The 25492-nt window shown below is 38.3% G+C and overlaps 1 protein-coding gene across 7 annotated transcripts in view; it reads left to right on the plus strand.

The window, feature by feature from the left end:
• Positions 1–21985, plus strand: part of LOC136875059 (gastrula zinc finger protein XlCGF57.1) — a 134818-nt gene extending 112833 nt beyond the window's left edge. For 6 of the 7 annotated variants that reach the window (XM_068227970.1, XM_068227968.1, XM_068227971.1 and 3 more), the window contains one exon: positions 14365–16073. In XM_068227970.1, the coding sequence (XP_068084071.1) occupies positions 14365–15334 (970 nt within the window). In that variant the 3' untranslated portion in view covers positions 15335–16073. Of the gene's footprint in view, positions 1–14364; positions 16074–21854 lie in introns of those variants that run through there. The other variant, XM_068227972.1, reaches the window with a different exon arrangement.
• Positions 21986–25492: the final 3507 nt, after the last annotated feature.

Raw genomic sequence — 25492 nt, forward strand, 5'->3', positions numbered from 1 at the left:
AGTTTCTAGAAACACACTCTTAACTAGCAACACAAATTCCGATTACTTACAAGATTCCTTTTCTTGTTACAGACATTCAACAAGATAAACCAAGCAGCAGCTTTCAATACAAACGTTGATTTACGTCCCTTTCAATCATCCTTATCAAATCCATTAGTTCAACGAACGGTCATTGACAACTATAAGAACTTATCTTTTCAACAGCATTCGCCGAGGTCACATGACAAGCATTTAAATTTCTTGAAGACCAACATTTATCCTGTTATAAGTTCAATCATCAAATTTGACGATAAATTTTGAATCTTTATAGACTCTTATCCACAAGGGATAAATAACTTTTTTACCAGATCTCATTGCTAAGAAGATCCACAAATTTGGCTCCTAAGATTGATCTTCACATCTTTCTAGGATTTTGGACATGATATATATATTATTTATTTTATATTTTAGTACTTTCTCTTCCATAATTTTAATGTATGTTCCTATTAAGCACATGTAATTGAGCCATGTATACAAGGATTTTATATTTTATGATTTTTGAATAGAATAAGTTTTAAGTTTGTCAAATGTGTTCTAATGGTTCTTAAGTCTCTGTTACGTAAATAACAATTGTTTGAGATTCGGATTTGGCTGATGATGCTCTATAAGGGAGCGAAACATGTCCCATATATATCTTTTTAACAAATGAAGTTATTTTAATGTAACAATATTATATTGTATTGAACAGGTGGATTCATAATAAAACTTTATTATTGTATAATACCACAAGCTCCGTCGTGTCGGGATTAACCGACAAGTCCGTGTCCTGGCACCATCTTTCCACCCTGCCTAGGGAGCTCTGTACGAGCTCTGAAACCGTACTGGAGAAATTTCCCACTGCCATCAGACTGTCATCTGCATAGCCTTGGGCATAAATTTCTCCAACATTTAACCTGGTAAGTAGTTCATCCACTACCAGATACAATAATGTTGGTGATAATACTCCTCCCTATGGACACCCCTGTCTATATTAGCTCTCAACATTACTGCGTTGAGAGTAAACAGAACCTGATGGCCCTGGAATTAGGCCATAATCGATTTTATGAGCATCCTGCTCACTCCTCTTCTCTCTAGACTAAGTTCTATGGAGCCCGAAGATGTGTAGTTAAAGGCCCCTTCTATATCTAGGAATACCACCATAGCAAGTAGTTGCTGATCCAAGGCGCTCTCCAGCCTGGAAACAAGCTGGTGTAGTGCCGTCTCAACCGACTTCCCTGGTTGGTATGCATGTTGTTGAGGATGCAGCAGTCAGTCTCTTAATACTTTCTCCCTGATATGACTATCCACCAGTCTTTCCAAAGTCTTAAAAGGAAAGATATTAGACTAATGGTTCTATAATCCTTAGGTCTAGTATATGAAGACCTTCCGGGTTTAGGTATATACACTACCTTCGCCTGATGCCACAAGGAGTACACGTTCCCCATAGTGAGACAGGCTCTAAAAATTCTGACCAGGTATGGGTATAAGGACCGTGCCCGCTTCCTGAAGAAGTGTTGGGAAGATCAAATCCATTCCTGGGCTTTTATAAGGGGCAAAAGATTCTAATGCCCACTTCACCCTACTTGGCGTAACAATCTCTGCAGCTTCCTTCCAACCACTTCTATCGGGTCTGAAGGATGTGCTCGAATCCACTTCACTATTCGTGACTACTGAACCTGGAAAGTGGGAATCAAGCAATAAGCTCAGATCTCCCCTTCTGTGGACGTATATCCACCCGAATGTGACTCCAATGAGTCCAGCCTTGCCCTTCCATCCAAGGTTAGAATTTTATGAAGCCTTGCTGCTTCATGTTGACTCTCAATGGAGTCACAAAACTGTCTCCAAGATTTTTTAGAAGCTTTTTTTGACTTCTGACTTGCACTTTGTTTGTGATTGTTTGTAAGAATCTAGACTCTCTTGATCTTGAAGTTCCCTGTATTTATTCCAGGGCCTTCGTGTGTTTCTCCTCAGGTGTTCAAGATAACCGTTACACTTGAAGCTTCCTGTTACTCTTTTTGCCTTATCACTGGGCAGTTTAATTCATAAGACATAACTAGTGTCTGTGTGAGAAAGCTCACACTGAGCTCCAGCTCCTACTTGTTCTTGATTATATTTGAGGTTCCTCCTTCCAGTCCCCTCCTCACGTCCTCCCTAAAAGATGTCCAATTGGTTTGTCTAGGATTTCTGTAAAATGGGATCTCGAAGGAGCCCTCTATATGAAACACAATGTATCTGTGATCTGACAAGGAAGGCTCCATAGAAACTTTTCAGTCTTTAAATTCCTTATGATTCCCATGGAACCCAGGGTAAGATCTAAGTTCCCCTCACTCCTATTATTGATGAAGGTAGGGGTATCACCTATGTTCATGATCTCAAGATCAGTTGTACATAGAAATTCCATGAAATTCTCTCCCCTTCGGTTTTTGTATTTGCTTGCCCAAATGATGTGATGAGCATTGGCATCACATCCTACTATGAGGTTAAGTCCTTGTTTCCTACAGTATATCACCAGTCTCTTGAAATCCTCCGACAGGGGTGGAGATTCAGAGTCTCCTGGGAAATATGCAGAGCAGACAACCAGGTCTCTTGGCTGTCCACCCTGTTCATATCTCAGCAGGACTGCTACAAGGTCTTTAGTAATGAAGCCAGGTATAGCCCAAGCTTTATGATCCTTAACTAGTATACATGCTCTAGGCTTCTCCTCTGCTACTCCACTGAATAGAGTGAAGCCTGCTTTTTTTAGTCCCATCATATGTCCCTGTCTAAGCCAGGGTTCTTGTATCAGGGCGACCGAAAACCTACTTTTCATTTAAACCTAGGAATTTCATTTTTGTCCGTATTGAACTGAGAAAGGATGATAGGAAAACTTAAAACGGTCAACCTTTTCAATACAAAAATTTTATATTTATTTATAACATGTATTTGCACTTGGAACTAGTTTCGACGCTGTGTTTGCGTCATCATCAGCCAAAATGTGGGAAATAGGCAAGATGTAGGCATTTATATTACACAAGGCGTTACATTAAACAGTACACATCTTACAAGGAGATAAAAACAGGGACGAATATAGAAACAAATGAATCGTTGAGAAAACAAAAGTTATTCATATTAAAAATAACCTTAACCACACATCTTGCAGTGCGAAAGTGTTCTTCTTGAATGATTCCTGAATATAAAAACACACGCGCACACATTTCTGAAGAGCCAGCAGGCAGGACAAAGTAAAGCGAAACCTTAAGAGTTCTTCTGGGAAGAGTTCATCATTTTTTCTATGTTCCGACTAACTAATGAAGTCTCCCTTGAGTTCCTGATAAACATACACAACAGGAAATTCTCCTTCACTCTCAACAATAGCTCTAAAGACCAACGGTAAAATTTTATTTTAAATATTGTGCAGAGACGTGAAAGCATGATTTTGAACATGATATAACTCCTTCATATAACCCAGTTTTTTACACAAGGTGTTGCATTAAATAATACACATCTTACAAGGAGATAAAAACAGGGAAAGTTATACATATTAAAAATAACCTTAACCACACATCTTGTAGTGCGAAAATATTTGTCTTGAATGATTCATGAATACAAAACACACGCGCACACATTTCTGAAGAGCCAGCAGGCAGGAAAAAGTAATGTGAAACCTTAAGAGTTCTTCTGAGAAGAGTTCATCATTTTTTCTATGTTCCGACTAACTAATGAAGTCTCCCTTGAGTTCCTGATAAACATACACAACAGGAAATCCTCCTTCACTCTCAACAATAGCTATAAAGACCACGGTAAATTTCATTTTAAATATTGTGCAGAGACGTGAAAGCATGATCTTGAATATAATATAACTCCTTCATTTAACCCAATTTTTTACAACAAGGTGTTACATTAAACAATACACATCTTACGAGGAGATAAAAGCAGGGACGAATGTAGAAACAAATGCATCGTTGAGAAAGCCAAAATTATACATATTAAAAATAAGTTTAACCACACAACTTGCAGTGTGAAAATATTTGCCTTGAATGATTCCTGAATACAAGACGCATGCGCACACATTTCTAAAGAGCCAGCAGGTAGGAAAAAGTAAGGTGAAACCTTAAGAGTTCTTCTGAGAAGAGTTCATCATTCTTTCTATGTTCCGACTAATTAATGAAGTCTCCCTTGAGTTCCTGATAAACATACACAACAGGAAATTCTCCTTAACTCTCAACAATAGCTATAAAAGACCAACGGTAAATTGTATTTTAAATACTGTGCAGAGATGTGGAAGCATGATCTTGAACATGATATAACTTCTTCATTTAACCACCTTTGAAAGTTTCTCTCTGTTACATAGCTTCATTAACACACCATTCTGTAGATGCACAAAATAATCTTGTAACCTTCACAGGTCCGGTATTCAGCTCGACAAGAATATAAAATAGGTATTAAGGAATACTTTGTTGAGAGTTTGGAGGTTGACTGTGCCAGTATTTGTGGTGTATTGTTGCAGCGTTACGTGTAGGGTGGGGGCAGGTTTCTATGATGTTTATTGCGGGACATGAGGCGGTAAAGCTATGGCGCGAGATGAAGAGGAACAGAGCGTGTTGGATAGTTTAGGTCTGGGCAGCGGCCGTTGTTGGATTAGGAGGGGAGAGAGGAGGAGTGGAAGGGGGGGAAGTATGGAGGGTGATGTGGTGAAAGTGTGTGGCGTGACAAAGTATTATGCATAATCTGAAAGACAGATCTGTTTTTCGGGATATTCATGTTTTTGAAAAATTCAATGAGAAAGTCGAATAGGATCTTTGGTTTCTCTCAGATATCATTTAAGTTTAGGTTGGGATTGAAATATTGGTCTAAATGAATATAGAGGTTTTCAGTGACGTCTAGGAAAGAACCTTTGTTTAGAATATTTAATACCTCAAGATCTTGATTTATTTCAGTAAAGTTGTGCTTAAATTCTTTTATATGTAGGCCGACCGCGGAAAAACGGTTGTGTTTTATGGCATTGACATGTTCTGCATATCTGATTTTAAAGCTGCATCCTGTTTGCCCTAGGTAAGAACTTTTGCAGTCTTGGCAAGAAAACCTATATACACCTGATTTAGAAAAAGGACTACGTTTATAACATGTAACATTTTTGTATTGAAAAGGTGGACCGTTTTAAGTTTTCCTATCAACCTACTTTTCTGTATACTTCTTATAAGTACCCCAGAGGCCGCTATACAATGTTGTATGTTTGCTTGTATGAAAGTAATCATTCCTTACCTTCGTGCAATGCTTTACCTTATGCCGTCTCCGGAACGTGCAGCTCTGTCTCCTGCGATGAATCCTGAGGCTTGGCTGGCCCCGGCTCCTGTCCAGGCACCCGCTCTTTGCCCCTGCTGGTCTCAGTGTTGTCTGTGGTGGGGTTGGTCCTCTGCTTGTCGCGTTTTCCCTCCACCAGGGTGAAGGTAGCAACATGCACCCCGCAGAAGATCTTCCCCACCACTTTCTCCACATCTCTGGAGCCCATGCTGACCAAAAGGCGGACACTTCTCTTCTCCTCCTTGCAGTCGTAGATTCTCCAGCTGTTGGGATTTAGGCCTTGGTTCTGGCGTGCCATTCTTCCCAAAAGGACATTGTTTTCCTTTGTTTGGCCTGGTATCCAGGCCATGACTCTCTTATAGGAGAGGAGTTTATCCATGCCCACAATTGTGAGCCTGGCTCCTTCCCACGGTTGCATATCTGTAACAAGACTAGAAAGCCATGCTACAGTCTCATCATTCTCTGCAGTAATGATGGCCGCACCTTTCAACAGATAGCTGTCTAGGAACTGAGGCTTAATGGGCCCCTGCTACAGAAGCTCATCTATCGGATTGGTTATAGCCTCCTACAGATTCCACCTGTTTTTCAGTTAGCTGCTGGTCAGGATATCCTAAAGGCACTATGACCATCCTGATCCCAGCTTTAGCTATCCTGGCATACTCCACCTTAGGTCTTTTGTGGGCTTGCCGATCTTCTTCTGGGGTTGCCCCCGACAGGAGTCGTTTTCCCACTGGCGTCTTGGTGGGTGGAGTCCTCTGTGCCCTAGAAGCATAGCCCTTTTTAGTGTCCCGCCTCTTGTGCCCATTCAATCCCCCCACAATTGTTGTCATGGCACTAGAAGGCCTCTCAGCTTCAGGAGTTAGGCCCTCTTTGGCCTGCTCCCGGGCTTTCAAAGCCTTCTTGTACCCCCTCTTCTCAGCGCCGGAGCGCTGTTTCTTCTTCTTCTGGACTAGAAGATTGCCCACCTAGAGTGTGCTCTCTTACTGTCGAGGTCGTACTATCCGAGGGTATCTCCGAAGAGTCCCCATCGGTTGTTGTCGAGCTGGTGTTTCTCTCGGAGGACCCAGAGGAGCTCTCCGGTTTTTTGGGTGGCTACGGTACTCATGTAGGTCCCACGAGTAGCTAGAGAAATATAATGTCCGCCCAGGCAGAGCCCTGCATACCCGGGTAAAGCTACTTACTTCGAGAGGGCGCCAAGTATCTCGAAGGCTCCATTCAAGACACATCTCCCATGTGCCATGCACCCCATCTGCATGGGTTGCATTGCACCTTAGGGTTGGGTGGTGCTTTAGCTTCCTCCTCCTTGTATACCGAATGGTTACCCAATAGGGCTCCATTCGGCATCGCAAGAAAGGAGCTACTAGTCCCCTCACAATGCAGAGGATCTCTAATTCAAGAGGGTAACCGATGTTAACCCCCTACAATTGTAGAAGCACACACAAGGGGAACCCTACATATTATAATAAAGTAAACTTGAAGCATAACTACCCAACAACAACTACAAGAATAATTACAAATAGAGTACAACAAGCAATTCCACCGAATAACTTACAAGAAAGACTCCTAGTTTAACATTCTTAATCCAGCATCATCGTATAAAATTTCATACACAACCTAAGTATTACCAGTGTTAAACTGTAGGTCGAGCTTACTATTAGCTTAACATTACAAGTGATAATAAAAAGATAAAGTTAAAACATTGGTAAATACCGACAACAACAACAGCTGATGATGTCCTTTGTGGGAAGAAACATGAGTGTAAGAACAAGGTTTCTGCTATGTTTTCAGAGCCTGTTTACAGACGGAGCTCACATGACCCAAGACCAAGTACAATACCGCAAACCTTAACCGTCCTATCGAAACTCCCCACAACGCTGCCAGTTGGAATGCTAGCATGTGTTTACTTTCATTTGTGTTAGTCGTGTTGTTACCAAATATTTATGGGAATTTTAATATTGTTAATCGAAAGTTATACCTATTTATAACATTAAAATGCTATAGGGCCTCTTTCAGTGACGTAAGAAGCTGTTTGTTCATAAAAAGCTTATGCATTCCAACAATTCCGGTGGTGATAACGTGATTGTCCTCATGTTCTTCTCAGAACTTGTTTTCTTTATATTTCCACTTACCTGTGGGTATGTTTATAGTTTAATTAGATGGGTCGTATGTGCTGTGTGCCTGGATGTAAGTCCAATTGGGGCATAGCAAAAACTCCACTTCACGAAAGTGCCGATTGTCTCTGTCATGTCTCTCGTTGAGCATTGGAGCTATTTTCTGTAGAGTGGGTAATTTTACGAAGAGGCGGATGGATGGCTACAGGAAGTCCACTCTCGCCGGTAGTGGCCAATTTTTAAGGAGTATATTTTGGGAGGCTATTGCTTCGGCGCCCGTCAAACCTGTGATTTGGTGGAGGTATGTGGATGACACATTTTTGGTATGGACAGAAGGTCCCGAGAACTTGAATGTATTTTTAAACCACTTAAATCAGCAACATCCTTCAATTAAATTCACTGTGGAGATCTAGTAAGGCGGATGTCCTCCCATCTTATATGTTATAGTAAGATAGAAACCGGGCGGCTCCTTGGACTTACCATGTATCGTAAGCCTACTCTCACAAGCCGCTACATCCTTCCAGATTCTTACCACCATCCGGCAGAAAACTGGGCATTCTCACGACACGCCACGAGAGCGACATGAATTTGTGAGCCATCAAATATCGAGGAGGAGATGGGCACACTCAGTCACGTTCAAAGGTAATGTGCAGATTCATAGAACCCTGAATCCCAGAGGGATGACCAATCAAAGCTCACAGAAAGAAGTGAAGGGAACTACTTACCTGCCTCATATTCATAACAACATAGACCGCATTGCCAAGGTCCTTCACAAGCTTAATATAAAAACCGTGTTTGGCACCGTCACTAAAACTGATCATAGTTTAGGTAAAAGCAGTGACAAATTTTCCCCACTATTACACCCAGGGGTGTACAAAATTCCCTGTACTTGCGGCAAGGTATACATTGACCAAGCATGCCGGTCCATTGGGACTCGCATTAAGGAACACCAATGAAATATCCGTCTTAACCAACCAGACAAGTCAGCAATAGCTAAGCAGGCCCTATCGTTGAGTCACGATGTTGTCTTCCAAGATGTTCGTGCTCTTACCACACTAAACGCTGCAGGTCTAGGATTATACGGGAAGCTGTAAAAATCCTAACAATTTCAACAGGGACATTGGCTATCAATTAACGTAAAATGGGTTTCCCAGCCATTAAGGATTTATGTAGATAGTTCTTTTCCCTGTCCTTTCTTTATTGTTATTTCATTTCGGATTCTTTCTAAAGTCGTACATTCGTCATCACCAGCTGGTTAACTCAAAGCTATGTGTTTTGTGTTAATATCATATCGGAGTTTTATGTTGTAGTCAGCTCCCGCTTGAGGTGCTGTGCCTGCATACAGCGAGTCACATGGTGATGAGCGACCGTACCACTGAAATTCTCCAACGGTAAAATATTATTCAATTCAAACGCTCATTATTGTAGATGATTACCTCTGAAGACGCAGAGCAAAGTGAAGGGTCTTGCCTTTTCTTCTTGACACGGTGTGAATCATGTCTACAAGTGCGGGCCGTAAAAGCTTCAATGTTAACTTTAGATTTAATCAGTTATATATGTATTAAATGGGCGGACCGCTTAGATATAACATTTAAGTTATTCTTAAATATTCACTACTTGAAGTGTTGATCAGTGTAATTTTTTACTGTAGCATTTTAATTGTAGTTACCACAAAAATATTGAAGATTCATAACGCTGAATTGCAGATAGTGAACCAGAATATCATCACAGTCTACAATGCGTATCTACAGACTCAGGGAGAACATTTTAAACACTTATTCTAATTGGTTTTTGTGGTTTCTATCCCTTAGTTTGCGCATTATGATTGCCCATTAATCATGTAATATCTGCTTTAACTCTATCTGATGCTGGGCTTTAAGTGTTGAGCATTAAATCAAGATATTATTGTAAGTGATTTAATTCCACCAGGGACCGTTTATAACTTGTTCTTTTCGAGGTTCGTTTATTCCCAACATCTCTTGAGGCCAGCTGACTATTTTTCCCCTCTCTCCTCTGAGAGTGTTTTCCGGGTAGTAGGACCAAATATAAACCATGTCAAGGAATTTGATGCGATGTAGGAAGACAACATAAGTATCCCAATGGAATTCAGGTATTTTTGCATTTTGTTGATCCAAAGGCTCTAGTGAAGTTCTGGTAAGCCTTGTTCTATATTCGTGACAGGTTCGCATAGGAATTCAGCAGCCTACTTTGTATTTCAGCGTTGGTTTTTCCAACTGTCAGTATAGTTTAGAGTTTGCTTTTAATTGGTAGAGTCCCGTTCAGAGTTCTCTGGGTCTATGAATTTTCCAGAAAATGCACGTTGTAACTTGTCTGTGTCATCCATAGTACATTTCCTATTCATCAGCAGACTGTCTGCTGTGCAGAGGACCTGCAGTCTAACTATGGTTCCGTAGTTATGGATTTTGACATTTTTGAAATGCTCTTCTGATATACCGGTTTCCCAGCGGTTCATAGGCTGCTTTTTGTTTCGTACATCATTGTATAAGTGTGTATTAGTGAGGTGCAATCTCTACTATTAGTGTGAACCATCGCCTTCTGCTGTGCACTGTACGCGTTTCCACCTTGTATACGCTGATGTAGTGTACAATTTCTCCACTACTCACCCCTCAGCGCTACTAGGATATTGGCCGATCGGCGCGCTGGCAGGAAGTTGTTTCACATACGGGATTTTCCTGCTTGCTGACTTTGCATTTAGAACGTAAACGCTCAAACCACTTAGTTACTTGTGAATCAATGATTTCCAGAAGGATGGATGTGGCATATTTACGAGTAAGCTCATAACTTCAACAGCAGACTTTAAAAGTATGTTCAGCTCCCATACTAATAGTTCAGTTGGATAGTGTAGCTTATCTGAAATGTTCTTGTAAAGTAAGTCCATTAATTTTTGATTTCGACCAACATACAGCAGAACTTGCAGTCGATTTTCTTCTGTACTGTACTTCTGTACTGAGCGCAACAAAACCTCCCATATATGTCATTGTTGCCAGTTCCATTGTTATAAATCCAAGACATGGATATACATGAACAGAAACTTTAACAAAAGAGTTACCCTCAACTATTGAAATGAAATACAATTTTGTGGGAAAAGGTAATTACTCTGCTTATTGGAAGTTGGTGAAGCTTGTTTAGAATACACCCGACATTATCCGAAACTGAACATTTGATCTCCTGAACCTATATCGTTTCGTAAGGAGCAGTTCAGGATCAGTGTTCTCTTGTATCAAATTGAAAACTACTCAGATTTCAAAAACCTATTTATACTGAATATCCCTGCTCTGCAATCCAACATGACATTGCTTCCACATATGGTTCTCAGTTTGCTGAAGAATTGCACTACGGGGTCATTATTAAATGACCTTGCAAGGACGAAATGGAATCCTGATGAGAGAATATATTGAATCCACAAGACAGTAGAAGACATTGTCAGAAGTATAGCTTCGAATTTTTCTTTGCTTAAGAATATCATTCCGTGCACATTAATCAACTCTGTAACCCTTTCAAGGTCCTCAGCAGAATTCTTCTGTAACCATTCCCATCTATTTTCGCTTATATTGAAAAATTGCATCTTCTCTGGCTTTGAGTGCTGCAAATTATTGCTACTTACGTCATGGATTTCAATCCATTTCTTCATCGTTTTAGGAATGCAGTGGTTGCACCACTGCTTAGGAAAGCCCACCCTTGAAAGTGGATATTGTTTTCCTTTAGACACTGAAGAGCATTAGTGACCTGTGTTGAAAATATCCTTGGCCCGTTTCACCTTCACTTCCTTATAGGTAGGTGCCTTGTGCTTTCTAGTTGAGAAAGGAGCAGGTTTTGTCACTTCGTGGGCTCCATGTGGTATAAATTTTTGATTCGGCTTCCAGTAATTCGTTCTTCCCAGCATGTGCATTTCTTTGTAAAAGTGATTTCCTGACATTTTTAAGAATGTGACAGCGGTCCAAGGCTGGGAGTAGAGGTCGTCTTAATGGGTGGGTTGAGGAATCTGTGACTTCGGTGTTTTTCCGTTTGATAGTCGTTTGGTGATATTCACATTCATCTTGAGGTTATCTGTAACAATATTAAAATACGAGCCGGTAGTTCCAACCTGTCTGATGACCGACATTCACAGATTATACAGTTCAACACCAGACATTCTCTTTGAAAGGAAATAGTCGACAGAATGTTTGTAAGAAGATGATATGCCAGATATAACAAAGCATCTGTAATGAGGTAGCCCACATTTTCATTCATTTCATTCTTTCAGTTTCTACGAGAGAACTCTCTTTGATGAGATCTGTAACTCCTGTTTTCTGAGTAACGACTCGCTGTGTTCCTCCAAGGCAACTTGGATAAATGATTTAGTGCCTAAGTATAACACTTCTGATCAATGGGCAGACAGCTTGTAGTTTAAAATTTGGTCTGGTATGAATGAGGTCTTCTAGTCTTCAGGATTGGATTCATTGGTGTACATTATTATTCTAAAGTGGATATGAAACTGATAGTTGAACTCATTCACCTTCAATTTCTTGACTTCCAAATCAATTCCAGCTTCTTTATTTTCTTATTAGCATGTCACAGATTCAATCTCAAATGGTTATGTTTTGTTGATTTCAAAACACTTATAGGTTATCTGTACTCCCATAGAATTACTGGCACTATTTGCCAGCTATCCATCATAAGAATTATTAACGTAAAGAGCTGATTCATCATCAGAATTCTCGTCCCTCTTACTCTTATTTTCAGTGTTTTGCCGTTGTTAATATTTCTTTATTGGCCGCCTTTCCTGTGTTGATTTTTATCTTGGCATCATATTCTCGGAATCATTTTTAAAAACAAATGGAACAATATTTTCTTTAAATTTCCTTATTTAGATTCCGGGACAGTAATCTGCTTCATCAAAGTGCAGACTATAAACAAGGGATATTCTGGATTCAAAATTTGGTTTCGCGTGACATGGTTTTCAGGCATTTCAATCTTACGTCTGCATCACATGGGAATTTGTAAAACGGAATGCCTTTACTTTGACCACTCTGGCTTTTGCGATATGGTACACAGCAGTAATCAGTTGTGTAAATACTATGCCGATACTGCTGCTTACAAGTGAAAACATATACTTCAGATATATAATTGCCAGCTTTAATTTATTAGTTGGCCATACATTGTATTAACTAATTACAAAATATTCTACAAGGTAGCCTGTTTATTTGCTGAGTCTTAATTAATTTGAAATAAAAGTTGTGTGACTAAATCGCGAACATAAACAGGCATGCAGTTGTACATGCACATGAATATTATTACATTCTAATTTACATAGCCATAGGCGTACCTTTCACTACATCCGGAATTATGCTTAATTCTCGCACATACCATTCTGAGGACAACGAGCACTGCAGTATTTCACTCCAGGCGAGATGCAATATGTACTATTGCAGGAAGAAACACCAGCTAAATACAACTTATAACCACTGTGTCAGCATTAAGCAACAGGTTCCTTCGACACTACTCCGCAGTGAATTTACGTCCCGATAGTGCTCCTGCTGGAAGTATGGTAACCATCACGTGTTCGCTTTAAAAGACAGGAAGAGTGGAAAGGCGAGTAGTGCATAGCAGGGTGTGATATGTGTACCCATTCACTGAGATAACAGGAAAGACCAACTCTCCCAGTTGTTTGCAAGCTCAAAGTCTGTTTTCCGGTGTGCAAGTTCTCGAAGTACTTGGTCTTGTCATGCGATGTCTACAGTGGTGTATTGACCGGTCTCTTATGTAGGACCTGGACAGCAATTGAGCTTGTTCGCAGTTTTTCGTTAGGAAAATGATGCCATCTGCAAAGGCCAGACATCTGATCAGTTTTTTCTAGTCCCGGCTCCACTGGTGATCTGTTTGATTCTCAGATTTCTTATTTTATTTTTCTCGAGCACCCGGTTGATCGAAATGGGCGAGTGGCCATCGTGTTGTCGTTACATGGTTTTGATCTTGAAACTCCTCCATGCTCTTCTGAATTTCACATTGGTTGTGGTGTTCGTGAGTATCTCTTAAATGAGGGTGTGCGTGACAGGCCCGCTACGTACATCACAGAATTGTAGTAGTGTTGGCGTCATCATGTGATCCGTCCGATTCCTCTTCGACCGCACTATTCATGAGCCAGTCTAGTGCAAGGCTTCCCAAATTTCACACGTAGCGGCAGCGCGAGACCAGCAGGGAAATTACGAGAATGCCGAACTTGGAGCCTTCTGCTTTGGGTGTCTTCTACATGTATCCCGTTACCGGGCCATTCTGAAAAGGAGCAGACAGACGCAAGCCAGTTCAGTTTTCAACTCAGTCGGTGAGTGATTACCAGCGATCCTGATGGGAAAGTGCAGCAGAGGACAGTAGTGTGGAGTGTGAAAATAAATGTGACTGAAGACCATCTTACATGGTCATATAAGGCAGTCTTGTTATGTGCGCGAACTGCGATGTGTGTGGCCGCTGTCTGAATACAGTGTACAGTGGACACAGAGAATAAGAGAGAATGCTAGTGATGTGTGTCCAGTTCTATGGGTGTGTGTTCTTGGAAAGCCTGTGTGTTGATGTGTAGAATAAGAGGCTAGATAATAAATCTTAGATATGTAAGTTACTTGTCAATTATTCATTTACCTACTACTCTACCAACACGTTACAGGATGTAGTGTCAGTTTTCCATTAGGTTTTCTCTTCTGCAAAATATCTTACTTACTGCGGGGACATATCACAGCATTCTACCATATCCAACAGCATGTCTCCAAGACAAGCTCATTTTTTATGTCCGTCAATCAACCCACCGTGGTGTAAGGCCGGTTTAGATCATCTCTTAAGGCAGTTACCTTGCAATATAAAGAGAAACATTTTGGCATATATATAGTTTTTTTTTTTGATTCTGTATTAACTTTGTCGTCTTACATAGAAAATGGTAGTAAATTTTTTGCTTTCTGTATTCTAGTGTTGGAAACATTTCATTATTGACTGGAGGTCCAGTGGATACATGGAAGGTATTGAAAAATAGAAGCAAGGTGTTGTACAGTTTGCAACTTCATAATGTATGCAGCCTAAGCCTGTCGTCTCACTCAGGAGAAGGGTCTGTCAATTCTATTAGGGAACGGGCATTGTGTTGTAATGATTGCGGTAAAACGTTCCCCAGGAAATTTGACCTTCAGAGACACCTGCTCACACACAGTGGACTGCGTCCATTTTCGTGTAATCAGTGTCTTAAAAAATTTCGTGACAGGGGTGCTCTTAAACAACACCAGCGTACTCATACCGCAGAGCGTCCATTTTGTTGTACTTTTTGTTGTAAAATGTTTCGTTCCAAGAACAATCTTCGTTCTCACGTTCTAACTCATAGTCGAAAGCGTACTTTTCGGGAGAGTCCTTGTGGAGAAAGTTTTTTACGTGAGCGTCTCTACTCCTGTGATCTATGTGGCAATAGATATTCACAAAAGTCGGGACTTGTAACGCACCAAATCACCCATACTGGAGAGCGTCCATTTAGTTGCAATGACTGTGATAAACGGTTCGCTTATAGGCCGTCGCTTGTTAAGCACGTTCTCACTCATACTGATGAGCGTCCGCATTACTGTAATGAATGCGGTAAATCGTTTCGTCATAAGAGCACATTTAAGCAACACCAGCGAAACCATATAAGTGACGAGCGTCCGTTTTGTTGTAATGAATGTGGTAAAAGATTACGTGAAAAGAGGAAGGTTAAGGAACACCTGCTCGTACATACCGATGAGCGTCCACATGGTTGCGTTGATTGTGGTAAATGGTATCGTGATAAGTGCTCACTTAATAAACATATTCGTACTCATGCTGGCAATCGTCCGTACTCATGTAATGCATGTGGTAAAACGTTTTCCCAGAAATATCACCTTCAGAGACACCAGATTATTCATACTAGAGAGCGCTCATAGTGTGTAGTGAATGTGTTGACAATTGTTATCAGAGAATCAGTTTGGGGCATTCCTACATAGTAAAACGTACACACTGGTATTAAGGTGAGGTAACAGCTTTTGGAAAAGCTGGTGTTTGAATACATCTGGTCAGTCACTGCATGCTACAGCCTGACTATTGATGTTAACGTGATCATTTTTTCTTCAGTGTGCACGAGAACTGCATATTCTGACTTGTACCGTGGATCGTAGATATTGTTACAGTGAATCAGGAAAAAAAGTTGTCGCACACATCTTCTCATGCTGTTTTGATGAAAGGGTAGGAGTTGTATTGTAAAGGCTAATTTCAATGAACAACTGTCTTACTCTCCTCTAGGTGTGCAGTGTAATGGGGAATGTAATACGTTTTCTTAGAATTTTCTTACGAAGAATATATTTGCTAGCACTGCGGAACCAACACACCATTTTAATAAATGAGTGTGAACCTTGAACTTTGACACCTTGTAGCACACTGTAGTGATCAGGTACACTGATGTAATGTATCATTGGTCGTTAGTTTTTCGGAAGTACACATCCAAGGAACAGGAAATTGTATGCTCCTGATGCAACATAATGGAATTTTCAAAACCTTCACTCTCTCCAGAAACATAAAAATATTAAAACGTCTAAATGACTTTACAGTTTCTTATGTATTTCCTCCAGCCAACCAGTATTGTATGATGTACGGTTGGATTGTTGGAGAATCTACAATAAAATTTATCCAAGTTTGAATCCTGGTACATTGTAACATATTCCCATCATATTGAGTGTATTTTTTTATAACGAAGCTATGTACATTTCAAACAAACTCCCATTGCATTTGTTGATTGCATTTTTATATGTATCACCGTTTTTGTTATATTTCTTTCTCCTTTATGTTATTTTAGCAATGGTTACCCTCAGGCAAGGCAAGACTTCTTATGCAGATCTTATTCTAAATGGCAGGAGTGTATTGAACAGGTGGACTCTATATGATTAACCCTCTTAGACATTCATTTTCGATGACTGAAGTCAGTACAGAACTGGAATGAAGTTCATTAATTATAAAATGCTAAGCAGGCATATAAGAACGCATAGTTATTTTTAAATAATCGAATCAATATTGCAACCATCGGCAAAGACATATTCTTTTTAAAAGAGTATCTCATACATAACTTAACCCCGAAATTACTAGTGCCAACCTCAGCAAAATATAAAGCAGAACTAGGGAACGGAAGATGCAACCCAAAGTCCACACATAATTCATATGAAGAGAATTTAAGTTTATGAATATTGAATTTTCACGACCGCATTGTAATCGAAACAGACTTTCAACGTATTAGGTCGTGTTACGTACATGTAGTACATCTCTTCAACACGTACTACATGTACGTAATATGACCTAATACGTTGAAAGTCTGTTTCGATTAGAATTTAAGTTTTTTATAAAAAGAAATCGTGTTGCAATGCAAAACTGTACGATGCTCATTTAGCAGCTCCTCTTAGGTGCATTGGAATGGATTCTTTTCAGAAACATGTTAAATAGGCTATTTCAGATTATTTAAAAAGAAGACATTTTGAACACAAAGCTAATAACTTTGAAAACCAACAATTCGGCATTCCACTCCCCAACACAAACAAGTCAGCCACGATTTTCATTCACTAGTTTTCTTGAAAATGAAAATCTACAGCCTGTTTCCAGTCATTCAACCAGGTCAGGAATGAATGAAGCCGCCATCTAGCTGTGAGGATTGGATTTGTGCTGGCTGCCGAAGGCTGTCACACTCCTTTGGGGCAATAATTGATGAATGATAGATGAAATGATTTTGGAGAATGTTGCTGGAATGAAAGATGACAGGGAAAACCGGAGTACCTGGAGAAAAACCTCTCTCGCCTCCGTTTTGTCCAGCACAAATCTCACTTAGAGTGACCGAGATTTGAACCAGGGAACCCAGCGGTGAGAGGCCGGCGTGCTGCCGCCTGAGCCACGGAGACTCTAATTACGAATCTTACGAATATAAATTTGAACGAATTCCACTTACAGATCCTCAGCAAGGGACCTTAATATAACTGGGTAAATTTCTTAACAAAAGTAAGACAATCAACACTGTAGCCGAATCAGAATTGCCAATTGGCAAATTACTCTATGAGATACTGGGTGAAATTAGATATAAAATAAGGAAAAAACTGTGGGATTCGTTCACAGAAAAACATGCGAAAACGTATTTCAACGAAACACGTTTTAAAACAAAGAAAAAACCAATAATAATGACACCATAGTTACAATGGCACATCAGCGAAACACCACAGTTCTAATGAATAAGAATGATTATATCCGTAAAACAATATTTCTTTTCCGATGAGAGTTTCTCCATCATAAATATCCCACCAATAAAATTCGAAATAGAATTAAAAGAATATTAAATAATAGTGTAACCCTTTTCAATGAACAACAAATTTTCAAACTTATTTTAATGAATCCAGAACTGCCCACTGCTAGATCTTTACCAAGGATTCATAAGACCAACATTCCAATTACGCCAATCAATATTTTCAAAAATTGCCTAAGTTAAAATGTTTCACGTTTCACCATTCTTGATCAACGTATCACTGACAGTACAATGCTTATTAATAAGCTATATACTTGTGAACCCTACATACATACATACAATATTTCTCGTTCCAAACAAAACTTTCTAGGCTAAATATTATACATTTTCCAGTAGAACCACTATCAAAAATTCCGTATAATTCAGTAACATCGCTAATAAACTGAAACGAAATACTAATCACACTGTGCGCTCGTTCATATTATGAATATGTACACCAACATTAACAGAAAAACTATCAACCTAGTTAAAGACAACCTAAGCAAACAACCTTTTAAGTAAACTTGAAGTAGATTTTTTTTTTATATATTCTGAAGTTCGGTCTCAAAAAATACCTTTAATAACAATTTACCTGAAGAAAGGACTCTCTTTGGGATCCTCCTTTTCTGGAATTCTGACAAATGTATATAGGCAATCTGAAAAAAGAATACACAATATTATAACAGGTATATGCCGTTGATGGAGATACGTAGATGACATTTTCACGTTTGTTTATCAACTTATCACTGAAAGTACAACCCTCATTAATATTGCTATATACTTGTGACATCTACATGAAATTCACAATTTATTTTGAAACAGATGTTAAATTTTCTAGATCTTAGAATTAGGAGAAGCGACAACCATCTAAAATTCGAAATCTTCAGGAAACACTCTCAGGCAGCCAACATGATCAGACAAAATTCACTGCACCCTGCCTCCCATAAAAAGACCACTTTTTATAGTATGATGTGTAGAACCTTGAACTCTCCCATGTCCAAGAAAGCATATAAGAAAGAAATTAACATCCACACTTCAGGGCACCTTAATGTGTTTAAGATCAATTTCGTTGGCAGGATTATCAATAAAATAAAAAAATAAGCTAACCACTGCACTTAAGGAAAGAAAGGGAATACTGGTTTTGTCATCTTCACTTTCAACAGCAGATAATGTACACCCAATCCAAACATTTTTGAAAACTGAACCTCAATGTCACCTTTAGAAATAACACTCCTCTTCTAAACTTTTTCTAAAACACACACAATTAACAAATCCGGCAAACATTTGCAATCAGGTGACTACAGGATACAGTATAACCAGTGCAATGCCAGCTTTATCGAACAACCTGGAAGAAACTTTCATATCCGCTACAAAGAACATGTTAATGCACCTAAATACAAAAGATTTTCCGCTATGAGTTTACACATGAAAGATCATAATCACTCATTCTACACCATTGGTAAAGATCTACAAATCCTACATATAGCAAACAAGGGAAAATTATTAAACATTTTAGAAAGTATTTGTATAAACCTCGTTCAAGATCAAATCTCATCTATAGTCTTAACGAAATCCAAGACAACGCGAACATACTGTTTGACACAATAATCGAGGAAGATCTTTAGCAAACCTCAATTAAATCTGTCACAACTCACATTACTGGTCCGTTCTCACATATTTCCACTCACTCTCACTCGCCGTTTCTCCCATCCCAACGCAACATCGGAATGGTCGCCAGTCAGTGTGGAAGTCAACACCGACCCAACCTGATCTATACAGGCATAGGACTGGAGAAAAGAGGACGTGGGTAAAATTTGGTACTCTTAATATTATTTTTTACTTCTACCTAATTTTTCGATCACATATTGAGGTTTTAGTTTCCACTTTCAGGTCCTGACAACGCATGTATTCTCCGTCATACAATACAACGTATTTTTCAAAAAAGTCACTCCGTTTCCAGAAACATGAAAAATTAGAACAACGTCTAAATGTCTTCACAATTCTTTAATAATTAATAATTATTTCCTCTAGCCAACCAGCATTGTATGAAATACGGTTGAGCCCACACTTACAGCTAAATTTTCCAAGTATGAATTCATGTACATTTTTAACACATTTCAAGATTCAGCGGAATTTCATCGTGGGACGTCTACTGCTGTGTCTCCATAACCTGCTAAGCATGTAAGGCATTTCTGGCTGGAGGAGGTGACTGACGGGAAAATGACGGAATGACGGACCTCAACCTGAAATCGAACGTCAGCTAAAATTGAGTACCATTTTAATTGTGTGATATATTTCTCATCTATGTAAAACTAGATGATATTTCTTCCCTAGATCGTAGTTCTATTAGTTATTGCAGTAGATTGAGCTACTTCTCAAGGTGTCACGGTAGTTGATTTACATGTGTGTGACTGAAATTTGAAATCTATTAGACTAGTTGTTGTAGTCTATCTTTTAATGAATTCTCCAATGTAGGATTTGGGCATGCCAAAAATCATTGACCACGTGATAAACTTCATTTGCTTACGTGTGATATTGGAAATATCGAGATATGGATTTGTACTTAAGTTTTGTGAAGCATTGTCGAATTGAGTGTCATCTAAGTTCACTTCCAATCCTTTAGGATCGTGTCATCTAATTTTACGACATTTCAGGAGGACTGATAGACCTAAATCACTAATAGTAATAAATTCAAGTAGAAACCAGGTTAAAAATGTAATTATACAATCGTGGGCTATAAATTGACTTCGGATTTTCTCACATATGATATTTGATTTGCTCAGTTCATGATTGCGCCTGGAATATTGGTGATCCTGCGGGATATTAATTGAATAATTTCTTGCTAATAATTTGTTGCTTGTGTCTTTGGGAACACAGTGTGAATTGTAATAAAGTGGAGCACGTGTTGAATACATTCCATGATTAGGGAATAATAATAATGTGATTAAGGCTCACGAACGCTACACTTGCGACTCGTAACCCCTGTGATGGTGATGATTATTGAATTCTATTAGAATCTTCAAGTTAAACTCTGAAAAGTAGATGGATCATCGTTGTTATTTAAAGAGTATTTCATTTCAATTGATAACACTAGTTCGATCACTAGCCACTAATTGAGTTGAGAATGTTAATAGACATGAGTTCATCTACCAGATCTTTTTGACGCGACCAGATTAAAAGTAATTAATTAATTCATAATGGCAGGATTCGTTGTAAATATTGTGTACATAACATACGTGTTACTCTTGTGTGAATGTGATGCGTGTGTGTGATGTAGTTAGGAATATTTTCATGTTTTCAATCAATCAGTGTACTTTAACATGGTCATGCGTTCATCGCGACGGCACGGATTATTTCAACGTTGATTTGCCACCATGATAATTTGTTTAGTGTACTTTAAGGAACAATTTGCTGAGAATAACGTCAAGTAAGACTAGGCTAGGGATTAATTTTCATTTATCACAGATTTAGGCGAAAGATGTTCTAGTTCGTTTTCAGCAAAGGCAAGCGGTTTATAAATTAATCCTTAACTAATTCAAACTTGGTTATGGTAAATTTTTCGGTGTATTTATAATTAAAATATCCAAATATTTTCAAACTGATTCGGAACTTTAAATACTGTGTAAGTAAAAATTTAAATGTGCATAAACGACATAAGTAATGTGAGTTTAGGAGGTAACGAGTAATAATGATAATAATTAAATGATTAATTCATTAATTAATTTGACAAATGTGTGTCATGATTACAGTGAGAATTATCTAATGAAATACACCAATTTGTGAACACGATCGTGTGAAAGTAAATGTTACCCAGATAATATTGGAAATTAATAATGCTAATTAATTAATTACGATCGTGCAGTTGACTCAGATTTTCCAACAGAATTTCTACTAATGTCATTAACGAATGTTGCATACCTTAATTAACGAAATTAATCAGTATCTAACAGTGACCACGTGTTGAAATTATAATAATTAATGCGAAATTCAGTTTAATTTTGTTATGGAAATAATAGGCGAGATAGCTGCCTGTTAATTTCTTTTGTAAATGCAACTATTAATTATAGAATGCTCTGGATATATTTTCATTTAAAATATTTTTCTTTTTAAAAGGCAGTGAAGGCCTAATCTTTCTTTTGATATGTTGATTCCAGAACTTAACCATAGAGATGGAGGATGAAGATTACTTTTAGTCGATTGTAAATTAATACTGGAAGATAAGACATCATGAAAGAGTATTGTATTTAATCTCAGCAAGGATATTTTTGTTGTTTAATGAATGCTTGTGTCAATAAATATCATAACGTTGTTTTTAAATACTTTTTTGCTTGGTCGTCACACCTAAGTCCCTTAAATGCCTCTAGAAACAGAAAGCCATGAACAGACGGTCCACCCTGGCATCTCTCACTCACTGGCTGGGCTTAGCTTGCAATAAAGGGGGCAATATAACATTTGATTTTCAAACTCTGGTTCATTTTAATTCAGAAGCATTGTTCAACACATTGATATTGAATATACTCACTTCGTCCATGATGTACGCCAGATAATAAGCAACTTGCTTCGAAACAGACTTATGCAGCCTCCATAATCTAATGAAACAGCTGTTCCACAGAGGTCAGAGGCTGCCACCACGATCTACAGTGAATATTCGTATATAACATCCATGTGTGATCATGACACAAGTCTTCCAGTAGAGAGCAGCACCAGCTTCATGTGTTCGAGGTAGATCCCAAAGAGTCTATGAAAGAAATACATAAGTGTTCCGCATATGACCCACCAAGCTATAAAGAAATAAATTACAATTAAACAAATTCACACCGCACACGGAAATCACCAAATGGTTCACCAATATCTTATGACATTATCTACGATTCAAACTACCAAGATCGATATACCACCATAGAATAATCAAACACACACCAATCCAAATGGCAAATTTAGAAAGCCAAACTCGGATAAATATCCCCCGAAATATTATAATTATTATTACACACAATAATACGTTATTTGATTGCTCTCTTCACCGCTTCGACTACTTCAGGACAACTGAGGTTTTATATATTTCACATTTTATATCTAATGAAACAAACAACAAGAAAAGACGAAGAACTTCATATTATTATACAAAAATAGGTTACTGATATGGCTGCCAGTGTCCTGGTTGCACATGGCCTATGTTTCCTCTTCATTTTCACGGGATGTGCGGGTTCACCTTTACATTTTAGTAATCCATTGTGCCAATATGGACCACGCTACGAATCAGCGTGCACAATCTTCTCATGGAATGAAGCTGAAACATTCTTTCGAACGTTGTACTTTGATATACTACGATTTATTACTAGTAGCCATCACCAATCTTTCTATTCAGTTCCAAGTGGGAATTTTTAGCACCGAAAGCTTTTGCATTTAACAACAGCAAATAATTGTTTGATGCTCTATCTTCAATACAGCCAAACAATAATAGTATAAAATAATATTTACTTAATACGGGTTCTCTGTCATCTCCAGAGTTTAGTTTTAATAATTTCGAGATACGTGACGCCACCAGGTTACCGTCACGGCTCAGACATTTTCCTCTTCCATTGTCTTCATTAATATTTTTGTTCGTTTCGTATTGTAACCCTTTTCAATGAACAAATATTTCCAAACATATTTTAATGAATCTAAAACTCCCCGCTGCTAGATCTTTACCAATGATTCATTAGACCAATGTTCCAGTAATTACAACGTGCTAAATATCCAAATTAACACTACAGAATTATTATTTACATTATTATCTACTATAATATTCGAATAGTCTAAATCTCCTGTTAAAATTTATTGTCCGTAGTATTTATATTACTGCCGTCACGTATAACTATCAGGCAAAGATCCCGTCCAAGTCCGATGTCATGTTTGTGGAAATTTGCCTTATTCGATTCCTAGCGCCTGCAATTTCGCTATTTCAGTTATAGGTCGTTTCTGATTTACACCATGGGGAAAAGGCATAGTATGATGTTCACTCTGAATCTCCTCTTTCCTTAGCCCCATGCGAATGGGATTCTTTTCAAAAACATGTTGACCTGAGACTACCTCATATCATTTCAAAAACATGACACTTTGAATAAAAGGCTAATAAATACGAAATCCAACAATACGGCATCTTTTCCATGAAACATTCACACTCCCAAACATAAACAAGTCAACCACGATTTTCATTCAACACTTATGGATATCAGAAGTTTAAACTGAATGGCTTCGACGTCGAGGTCCTCAGCAGGGGCCTAAACATAAACGGGTCAACTTTCTTAACCACATTTATATAATCAACACAGTAGCGGAATTTGAATTGCCCATCAGAGAATTATCCTATGAGAAACAAGATGAAATTAATTATGAAATAAAGAAAAGCTGCTGAATACGTTCACAGAAAAATGTGCGAAAAACCCAGCATCCCAACTAAGCACATTTTAAAATTCAAATAGAAAATTAAAAAATTACGTAATAGTTACAAAGGTAGGCATGGGAATCACCACGGTTCTAATGAATAAGAAAAATTATATCAGTAAAACAGAACTTTCCTTTCCTTGTAGGAGTTTCGCCGTCATGGATAAAGATCCAACCAATACAATTCAAAAAAGGCTTAAAGGAATTTTAAATAATATTTTAACTTTTTTCAATGAACAACAAATTTCCAAACTGATTTTAATTAATCCAAAACTCTCCACTGCTAGATCTTTACCAATGATTCATTAGACCAATGTTCCAATAAGGCCAGTCATAATTTCAAAAGTAGTCCGACTTACAATGTTTCTCGTTTCAAACAAACATTCTCGGCTAAATATTATACATTTCCCAGTAGAACCTCCGTCAGAAATTCCATAGATTTCAGTAACATCACTAATAAACTCACATTTAATCCAAATCACACTATGCGTTCGTTCAATATTACGTATATGTACGCCAACATTCCCATAGCTGAAACAATCAACCTGGCTAAAGAAAACCTAAGCAAACATAACCTTTTAAGTAAACTTGAAATGGAAGAACTTTTACATATTCTAATGTTCGTTCTCAATAATGATTATTTTACATTTAATAACACAATTTATCTGCAGAACGGACTCCCTATTGGATCCCCCATTTCTGTAATTTTGGCAGAAATGTATATAGACAATCTGGAAAAACCAATGTACTCAATAATTTACCAGGTGTTTTCTATTGGTCGAGATACGTAGATGACATTTTCACCATTATTGATCAACGTATCACTGATAGTACAACCCTGCTTAATATGCTAAGTACCTGTGACCCCTACATAAATTCACAGTTGAATCTGATACATCTTTAAATTTTGTAGTCTTAAGATTAGGAGAACTAAAATCTTCCAAAATTTGAAATCTTCAGAAAACCCACCCAGACAGCCAGGCTGATCAGACAAGTTTCACTGCACCCTGGCTCCTACAAAAAAGGCCCTTTATTATAGTGTGATGTGTAGAGCCTTGAACATTCCCATGTCCAAGAAAGCTTATAAGAAAGAAAGTAACACCATCCACACTTTAGCACACCTTAATGGGTTTAACAGCAATTTCGTTGGGAGAATTCTCAATACGATTATAAATAAGCGCACCACTACACTGAAAAGCAGGAGAAAGAGAATACTGATTTTGTCACCTTCCCTTTCAGCAGCAAGTTTCTATACCAAATCTCATATATTTAAAATACAGAACCTCTATGTCGCCTTTAGAACTAACAACACTAATTAAAAACTTTTCTGTAATACAAACACACTTAAAAAATCCGACAAACATTT

Source organism: Anabrus simplex, chromosome 5 (assembly GCF_040414725.1).
Source record: "Anabrus simplex isolate iqAnaSimp1 chromosome 5, ASM4041472v1, whole genome shotgun sequence".
In the NCBI taxonomy this organism is placed as follows: Eukaryota; Metazoa; Arthropoda; class Insecta; order Orthoptera; family Tettigoniidae; genus Anabrus; species Anabrus simplex.